This window comes from Myotis davidii, unplaced genomic scaffold (assembly GCF_000327345.1).
Source record: "Myotis davidii unplaced genomic scaffold, ASM32734v1 scaffold170, whole genome shotgun sequence".
Classification (NCBI taxonomy): domain Eukaryota; kingdom Metazoa; phylum Chordata; class Mammalia; order Chiroptera; family Vespertilionidae; genus Myotis; species Myotis davidii.
The window spans coordinates 23,802-33,661 of record NW_006282528.1 but is presented as its reverse complement, the minus strand read 5'-3'; the positions used below and the strand labels follow the sequence as shown (position 1 = coordinate 33,661).

At 52.5% G+C, this 9,860-nt stretch overlaps 1 protein-coding gene across 6 annotated transcripts in view; it reads right to left on the bottom strand.

Moving 5' to 3' along the window:
• Positions 1-9,860, bottom strand: part of SETD4 (SET domain containing 4) — a 17,871-nt gene that overhangs the window by 6,228 nt on the left and 1,783 nt on the right. Inside the window, exons 2-7 of one of the 6 annotated variants that reach the window (XM_015560298.1) lie at positions 8,508-8,596; positions 6,691-7,120; positions 4,437-4,611; positions 2,501-2,582; positions 1,633-1,713; positions 694-817 (exon numbers count right to left, since the gene is read on the bottom strand). In XM_015560298.1, coding sequence (XP_015415784.1) covers positions 694-817; positions 1,633-1,713; positions 2,501-2,582; positions 4,437-4,611; positions 6,691-7,120; positions 8,508-8,596 — 981 coding nt within the window. Of the gene's footprint in view, positions 1-693; positions 818-1,632; positions 1,714-2,500; positions 2,583-4,381; positions 4,612-6,690; positions 7,798-8,507; positions 8,597-9,860 lie in introns of those variants that run through there. The other 5 variants (XM_015560292.1, XM_015560294.1, XM_015560295.1 and 2 more) reach the window with 5 other exon arrangements.

Here is a 9,860-nt window from a genome sequence, read left to right as displayed (position 1 = left end):
GGAAAGAGTACTTAAAAATCTATTACCAAGAATTCATGCGATAAGTTTACCTATTAAAAGGTGCAGACAGCATGTCAACAGTCAAAAAACAGATATCAATGTTCATATATTTAAGGCATTAAACAACACTCAAAGAAGGTGTACCATCCCTACCCAACATGCCCAAAACAAGTAACTTCTTAATCAAAACACTTCTTTAAGAAAAAGATGCAAGCCCTAGCCGGTGTGGCTCAGTGGATAGAGCGTTAGCCTGCGGACGGAAAGGTCCCAGGTTTAAGTCCAGTCAAGGGCACATGCCTGGGTTGCAAGCTCAGTCCAACGAGCAGGAGGCAGCCAATCAATGATTCCCTCTCATCATTGATGTTTCTACCTCTCTCTTCCTCTCCCTTCCTCTCTGAAATCAATAATAAAAAAAAAAAGACATTAAATAAAAGAAAGCCCTAACTGGTTTGGCTCAGTGGATAGAGTGTCAGCCTGCGGACTGAAGGGTCCCAGGATCGATTCCGGTCAAGGGCATTGTACCTGGGTTTCGGGCACATCCCCAGTAGGAGGTGTGTAGGAGGCAGCTTGTCAATGTTTCTCTCTCATCAATGTTTCTAACTCTCTCTATACCCCTCCCTTCCTCTCTGTAAAAAATCAATAAAATATTTTTTTAAAAAGGAAATAAAAAGATGCAAAATTATAGAAACACACCTTTTGAAGCATAGCACTAGCTTCCTCTGTGAAATAACGGCATATTTTCTGGGCGACGTCCAAACTCGTCTTCTCATTTGTATCTGAAATTCTCTCCCCAAGAAGGACCTTTTTCCAGCGAGGACTAGAACCAAAACGTTTAATACGATCATTTCAGCAGGATCTCAAAAAATAAAGACAACTTTTACACCTAAACCACACACACAGCCCTCTCCTGTTTCCAGAAGCATCACAAAGCCTGTCCCAGTGGATTCCTCTCATAACCCCCGCCCCAGGGACTCCCCACGCTCCCGCCCGCGCTCCGCCCTGTGCTGAAACGGACCAGGTTCACCAGAAGGCACGGCGAGAACAGGAAGCGGCCAGCACTCTCATTACCGCGCGGCCCTGGGCCGGGCGCAGTGGGCCGGCAGGTAGGATACACGTCTGAGGGTGGGCGAGAGGGAGCAGGAACAGCCCGGCCGGCTGGCGTGGCTCAGTGGGTGAGCGTCGACCCATGAACCAAGGAGGTCATGGTTCGATTCCCAGTCAGGGCACAGGCCTCGGGTAGTGGGCTTGATCCCCAGTGAGGGGTGTGCGGGAGTCCAGGAGGCAGCAGATCGGTGAGTCTCTCTCATCGTTTATGTTTCTGTCTCTCTCCCTCCCCTCCTCTCTCTGAAATCAGTAGAGCATTTTTTTTAAGAGGGAGCCACAGCAGATGCTGAGCCAAAGGGCAGTGCCTGTGCCCACACTTCTGAACAAGGAGCTGCAGGTCCCAGGGGGAACCTCTGAGGAGAGACTAGAAGTTCTCCAAACCACGCGCTCTGACTGTGATGCTCAAACAGAACCCGGAAAACTAAGGAGAGAAACACCCAGCTCGCAGGTGAGTGGCATCAAGAGCACGCGGCCCACGCCCGCAGCGGCATCCCAGAGCTACAGCCTGACCCACCCACGTGCACTCACAATTCTCCAGCCTCCAGACACAGCAGCTTCAGGGCCGTGAGCAGCCTCCAGGACGGCCCGTCCCATCCGAACGTCAGGTTTCTGCGAGGGGGACAGGACAAGCCGTCACTAGTACTTCAGGACCAGGGCTAAAGCAGTCTCTCTAAAGCGGCCACTAAACGTTAGGGAGCCTGCGGTCTTGGTCAGAAAGACAAAAGGAAAGTCAGTCTTCAAATACCTAATGATAAAGCCTGAGTAACAGGAAAACCTCTCATGTTAAAAAAAAAAAAAAAATTTCCAATGCACTTGGGTCAGAAGCCGGAGCCGGAGGAGGTCCAGCGGCAGGCACGGCCAGTCACAGGGAGACGAGGCTGCCCCTCTGGGTGGTCTGGGGTTAGACTAGCGGCAGCACCACAGCGCGACCGGCCTGGGACGGAGCTGGGTCACTCACAACTGCACTTTACCTACCGAAGGGAGAACCCTGACCCTCTTCTCCCCTTGGGTGTGAAGTCACCAGCCCCCCCATCCCAAGAGCCCACGCCGTGGTCGGGAGGGCCAGCCTGGCCTCCATCAGCCGATGCCACCCACCATATCACATTCAGAGACCAACGCCACCTGGGCCACCACCAACTCATTCAGGCTCCCTTCTGGCACCATGACTTCCTGTCCAAGCTGGCCTCTATGTCCCTGAAAAGCTTTCTTGGGAAGTATCTCACACTCCCGTGTGCCCCACGACACCAAGCACCGTTCACTGCACAGAGTAAGTGCTCGATAAACACCTACCTGCCAGCTGGTGAGTCAGAAGGTGTCTCATCCCTACAGAACCCTAACCTCCATTTTCTCATCACAATTTCCCAATGGAACAATTTTGAGAGAGAGGAACACTTACTCTATAAAGTCATGATCCTTTAAAATGGAAATCTTTTTGTTCATCTGCTTATCTGTTGATGGAAGATATTTAACAAGCACATCTACATAAAAAAAATCAGACTGAGATTTAGGATGTAATTCAGACAAAAGTATAAACCTTTCCTTCTCAGCTTACTTTCCTTCCCATTGCAACCAAGACATACGGAAACAGTTTCACCTAATTCATACAAAACAGAGGTCTATTCGTCAAGGCCCACGCAATGAGATCGTCATCAGCTTCAGAAAAGCCACAAAACTCCACAAGGCAGGGACCAAACACCCGCTACCCAGCTCACGCTCCCTCTCGGCACGCGGGCCAGCAAGCCCAGTCCCGGCGACCGCCCCCGGCAGGCCTGCTGGGAAGGCCTCCTCCGCGGCGGGCTCTGCACCAACACGAGGTGCGGAGCTTCCAAACGCAGACTCACAACAGCCTGCACAACTGTGACTACAACCTGAGCAACTGGAAGTGAGGATGCAAAGGGGCTAAGCCACTTGGGCAGCAGAGTCATGAGGGACTTTTGTATTTTTAAATTTTCTCTTCGCATTTGTCTTTATTTTTAAATGCAATAATCACTAATACATAAATGTTGATCACAAGTCAGCATTTCACGGTCATCATGTTAAAGTTATTCTGATAACACGAGGCTAATCTCAGAGCCCTTTTCTGAGACACCAGCAAGGCCCGCTTTTGCGTTTCTATTTTATTTCATAAAGAACAGCATGATTCTGCCCGCAGGATGGAGTAGCAGCACCTCGACCACGTTTCTATTTCCGCTGGAACTTGTATTAAAACCACCTCAATTACACACGCGGTGACTGTGCTGCTCCTCGCGCCTGGAGACAGTCCCTGCCGCCTCAGAAGGGACCAGGCTTCCACGTACCGTTTCCCACGATGTTGGGAATATTCACAGCATAAGTTTTTTAAAATATATTTTTATTGATTTCAGAGAGGAAGGGAGGGAGAGAGAGAGATAGAAACATCAATGATGAGAGAGACTCACTGATCAGCTGCCTCCTGCACGCCCCCTACTGGGGATGGAGCCCGCAACCCAGGCATGTACCCTAACCGGAAATTGAACCGTGGCCTCCTGGTTCATAGGTCGGTCAACGCTCAACCACTGAGCCACGCCAGCTGGGCCACAGCACAAATTTACTAGCTAAATCCTGATCTTAGAAAGAGTGACACCAAGGATGAGGGCTACTTAATGGCCACAAAAGAGCGTAGCCCAGGACTTCATCACGCACTGCGCCCTGGAACAAGGACGGGCATGCGTCTCCCTGTGGTGAGCACAGCGCGTCACACACAGCAGTGCTGCATGTTTGTATGTGTGGCTTTCTAATCCTGCTCTACCTTTAGTGACAGTGAAACGTCTCAGTACAGAGATCTCCATTTCTTTCCATCTATTAAATGTGCATTTCCTTAGCATGCTTCCTGGTCCTCCATTCCTGTCTGACCCAACACAATAAACTCTTCTCGACTCTTCTCATCCTCAATGTCGGTCAAAGCTTCGTTGTTTTTACTTCATTATCGCAATTACATGGTCAGCCAGAGTGAGGCGAGCCCTACCTTGGAGAAAATAAACTTTATACATTTTAAGGATTGCTGCCCAGCCGGCATGGCTCAGTGATTGAGTGTCAACCTATGAACCAGGAGGTCACAGTTCAATTCCCTGTCAGGGCACATGCCTGGGTTGCGGGCTCGATCCCCACTGGGGGGCGTGCAGGAGGCAGCCGATCAGTGAATCCCTCTCATCACTGATGTTTCTATCTCTCTCCTTCTCCCTTCCTCTCTGCTATCAATAAAAATATTTAGAAGGAAAAAAAGGATTGCCATTTTTATTAAAACTTAAAAGAACCTCACCCCCGGATGGGGAAGTATATACCATCTTAGTGATAGGAACCGAAGTCCATCCGACCTTGTGAGACGGGGACACACGCGTGGGGGTTCCCGCGGGGAACGAACCCGTACTCCAGCAGCAGCCGCCGGCTGTCGTGGGGGCCGTAGCAGATGAACACCTCCTCGTGCCGCCTGCAGCCCGAGCCCGTCCTGATTTCGTAACAGCGGGTTTCCTCATTAAATGCTGCTTTCACCTAGAAAGGAAAATCGTTAGTTTTTTAAAGCAAAACCCAAAACTAAAACGACTAAGTTATTATGTTTACTTAAGCCCGATGCCCCTTTGAAACACTCATCGCTGAATGTAACTGCACTGGGAACAATGAAGGTTCCCAGGGCAGCCCCTAGTTAGTCTCCATTCGCCCCACTGGCGAGGGAGTCCCACCCCCGGGTCCTGGGGATGGCAAACACTTGACAATGGGTAACACCTGACAATGGATAGTCACACAGACAGCCCGGGGAGGGAGGAGGGGGAGGAGGGAGGAGGGGAGCGACAGGCGGCTGGCCCCCAAGCTGTACTGTCTGCAGACAGCCACCAGCAGGGGCCACAGGAAGCAGGCTTTGTAGTAACAAGAGGTCACTGGTTCCCCGGGGAAGATATGAGTTACTTGTTTGAATAACTTCCAGGGCTGGCAGGGAGGTGAACCTGTTAGAGTGAGGGCCAGGTGGGGGCAGCTCCTCTGGCTGACAGGGCAACCAGCCGGGAAGCTTCTGCACCAGGTCGGGGACTACACGGTGCGAGCCGGGAGCTGCCCGCCAGGCCTCTGGGGCCCCATGAGCCCAAAGGTGTCGAGGCCCACGCGGGATTTCAGGTCTTACAGTAAGGCCTTTGAGCATGACACTGGCTGACACTGTCGTATGGATTCTGTGACTGTTTTGTGAGCTGATGGGTAGAGAGGAAAAGAATAAGAAGACCTACCTGCTCCCCACAGAAAGGAGTGGGTGCAGGCACTGAGGCCCCTTCCTTAGCAGCAAGCCCAGCGAGCCCCAGGAGGCGAGGAGGAGGAGCAGGCTGAAATTCCCACCTGGCAGCATCAACAATAGATTAAGGCCATGGTTTGGAGTCTCATGCCAAAAGCCACTGCAACGCACTTTAGACCCGGCCAGCAACTTCTTCCATAGAGGGCCAGAGAGGAGATGTCCAGCCCACCAGGCCCGGAGCCACATGCCCCGGCTGCAGGAGGCGGACCCACACTCACCTGTAAAATCACTGGTCCTGGGGGCGTAAATGCATGAACAACCCAATAAAAATAAAGCCACCCAAAGGGGCAGAGTCCCTGTGTCCAGCATCCTATTGTACCACGGCCCCACTCATTTCATCAACATCGACCACACACACCCTTCCTGGCTCGGCCTCCCGCACTCAGTGTTGTCAGAAACGATCCCCCTAAGGAAGTGACAAGCAGACAGGCAAGGAGTGTCCTGGACTTGGAGGCACAGCAGGGCCTCCCCACGCTCCCCCAATGGCAGTGGGCGAACCAGGTGGCTAACCGGGTGGCACGGTCTTCCCCGGGTGGCCGGGTGCGAAGAGGACAGCGAACAGGGGTCCCAGCCAGTGCGCCTGCAAGTGGACCCTGGGAGGGTTGGCCGTGGGTGAGCCGACTACAGACACCTCTGCCCTCAGGCAGGCCCTCCCCAGCAGGCCCTGCAGGCAGAACCGTCTCCGTCCTGTGCCACAGGGAGAGGGCAGAGGGCGAGGGCTCTGACTCTCCCACAGCAGGGTTCTCCAATGACTTCTGGGCTCCTTTCCCCACTCCAGAAAGTTTTGTTTGTTTGCTTGTTTTGTGTGTTTTTTAATAGAGGTTTATTGAAGGCCTACTACGTGCCAGGCCCTGCGCTGAGCACTGGGATTACAAAGAGGAACAGAGCAAAGTCCCGTCCTCTCAGACTGCAGAGCTCAGAGAGGGGGCAGTACATTAACCAGAGATCACAGCAAAGATCAAAGCGGACAGCAATGCCCCCAGGTATAAAAGGGGTCGGGACAGGAACGCAAGCCAGACTCCTGGGCCAGTTCTGGAAGGAGGAAGACCGGGCACCACAGGTGGACGAGGGAGGGGAGGCTGCGGGTTAAGACCTGGTGGGGGGGAGGGTAGCACTGGGCTCTGCGGGCCAGGAGGGACAGGGGGTCGGGCGCAGACAGGAGCACGCCTGGCGGCAGGCAGTTACCTAGCACCAGCACCCCTTCCCTGTGGCCCACTCCCTAGTCTAGGTCACAGGTTCTAAAGTTGCTGTCCTCCCTGTGGACACAGAACGGTGCCCCCTCGGCAGCCTCTCACCTGGACGGCCGGGCTGTTGTTCAGCAGATCCAGGTACGGGGCGAGCGCGCAGGTGTCTGGCTCCGCGGACAGGCCCTGCCTCCGGCCCCGCTCCATGTACACGGCTCTGGTGTTGACCGTGCACCAGGCCCACCGGAAGGCCCTGTAGCTGAAGACGCTGGCCGCGGCCTCGGAGAGCAGAGGCTGCAGGGAGGAGAAGCGGCCGCGGGAGGAAGTGAACAGCTCACGTACACGCGTCCTCTGCTCTCTGGCCTTCGCTTCCAAAGGCCTGGGGAGAAGAGCCACCACTTCCGGCTCCAAACACACAGGGCAGGTGTAGGCCTTCGGCAAAACCTCCAGGTAGGGCTTCCAGGGGGACCGGTCCCCAGCATGCTTTTCTGCAACTAGAAAGGTGCACAGAGCCAGCAGAGGGGACGGGGGAGGCTGCCACCTTTTCAAATTAAAGCAGAGAAAAAAGTTACTCTTATCGGAAGATACAGACACTCTAGTGGTTAGTTCTGCTCCCAGAGGGCCGGGGCGGTCAGCACTCGCCCAGCTTATTTCATGGGCCCCTGGGAGGTCTTCCTTCCTCAAAGCTTTCTCTCCAGAGAGCACCCAACACAAGTGCTCCGAGCAGGTCACACCACACACCACCAGCCCCAGTCCCAGCTTTGTTTGCAAGATTCCTTTCTGGAGGCGCCCTCTCTGCTTCCAACTTGGTTGTCCAGCTTTAAGCGTTTGCTGGCAGCCCCCTGGTTTCACTGGGATAACGAGGGCACTTGGTGGGGGAACAGACGGAAAGAACCTAGTACATCCACTGGTACGTGTAGGCATTTCAATTCTAAGTTACCGTCTCTATTGCAAATTATACACTGCAGTATTTGTATCTGTTCACAGTAAAAAATCGCATGCTGCATGGACGTATTAAGAAAAGTTTACATTAATCATCGAGATTCCTATATTATCACACATTCTAGTCAAACTTTCAGAACGATATGGAAAATATTAATGCTGAGAGCTTCCTTGCCTCCACTCACACCAATGAAGACCGATCAGTCCTCTTACAAAAGCAAGTGGGGCCCAGCCAGTGCGGCTCAGTGGCTGAGTGTCGATCTATGAACCAAGAGGTAGGTTCATTTCCAGGCAGGACACATGCCCCGGTTGCAGGCTTGATCCCCAGTAGGGGGCATGCTGGCTTTTTAAAAAGCCAGCGGGCGGGAGGGGGGGTGGAGGGGGGGCCACATTCAGAATTTACCCTGGGCTAGGACACAATTCAATCTATCACACCTCACAGTTTACAAACGCTTCTGCTGAGGCTCTCGCACTCTGTCCGCACTCTGTCCGCACTCTGTCTTCAGGTGGACCCTCAGGCGGACCGAGCGGAGGCCCAGGAGAACATGAGCGGGATCAGTTCTCCCCTCAAGGCTGGCCCCTCTCTCCTACGCTAAATAAAGCTAACTCTTCCCTAATGTCAACAGCTCTTCAGAGTTGAAGGAAAATTCAAGCAAATACAATGAGGGTAAAAATAAAAGAGAAACTGACATTTGTAAGCTCTACTACGATGGAGAAGAAGCTTCTGTGAGCAAGGCGCTGGGCCCTGACTTCCTTCATTATCCCATTCATCTGCAGTTTCTGGGACAGATCAGGACTCAAACCCACCTCCCAGTTTGCCATGAATTAAAACAAACTTCACAGACCAGAGTAGCCCTGTTGCACCATTGCAGGTATCGGCTACGCGAGGGGTGGGTCCTCCTGAACTCTGCCTCAGGTGACATACCTGCCGGTGGACAGACTTTAAGGAGAAGCGGTGCCCAGGTAGCATGTGTGCGGTCACTTACTTAGCAATGTACGCCCCTAAGTAGCTCCTAATCACTGTGTCCGTGGTGAGCAGGCAACTCTCGGGCAACGAAATAATCACCTGTCCCTCCTTCCCGAAAAAGAAAGCAGAGTTTAGAACGCCCGTGCTTTGGGAAGGGCCTGTGAGTGCGCATCTTTTCAAGTCCTCGGTTTCATCTACTAAGCACCCAACCACAGAGACCACCACCGACTAACTCCCAAGCCCCTGAGTCAGCGGGTGTAGGCAAGGCTGCTCCAACGCAGGTACTACCCCGACAGGAATTAAAGGTCAATTATGTGACTGTCAACCTTTCACCAGAAAGGAAAGTGGAAACACTGACAACTCAAATCAAATTGATCCTTCACTTTCTTAGGCCAGGAAATTGTGCTACCTTCAGGAAACAGGCAGAGCCCCACACACTCACACACAAAAACCCATCTGGTGCAACCCCCTGTATCCAGTGGCTGTCCTAGAAATGGCCCACCCTCCCTCAGCCTGTGTCCACTAGCTAAAGCAAGGGCAGCCCGCCAGCACAAGGGGCCCATCTAACACCTGCAGAAGTACAGCCCTTCACACGGAGACGGGAACAGAGAAAGGAAAATTAAGGTGCAAGTAACGGACCCCAGAAACAAGTACGTCGCCAACAAGCGAGGCGTAAGGTCCTGCTGTCGCCGTAACTGGCATCTCAGTTACGAATTTCAGCCCAAAATCAGCTGGGTGCCGTTGCCAGTCGCCTCATCTGTAAATCGAGATTAGACTAGATCATCCCTGCCACCTCTTCCTGCCCCGACATCCGTGACTTTATGGTTTTTAAAAAATCCACCCGGTGGCTCAGTTAGAGAATCATCGGGTACAGCAAAAGGTTGCGGCTCGATTCCCGGTCAGGGTACATACCAAGGTTTCGGTTTGATCTCCACTCAGGGAGGGTAAGAGAGGCAACCTACCAATGTTTCTCTCTCATGTGGATCTCTCTCTCTCTCTCTCTCTCTCTCTCTCTCTCTCAAATCAATAAAAACATACCCTCAGGTGAGGATTTTTTTTAAGCCACTTGATAAAATGGTCTATATCAGCTGTGGGCCAACTACAGCCCATGGGCCTCGGCCCGTTTGAAATGAATAAAACTAAAAAAAAAAAGACCGTACCCTTTTTTATGTAATGATGTTTACTTTGAATTTATATTAGTTCACACAAACACTCCATCCATGCTTTTGTTCCGGCCCTCCGGTCCAGTTTAAGAACCCCTTGTGGCCCTCGAGTCAAAAAGTTTGCCCACCCCTGGTCTATATGGTCCTTGGGGTAAATCTCTTCATCATCAAAGCTCATCAAACTGAACACTTAAAAGCTGTGCAGCCCA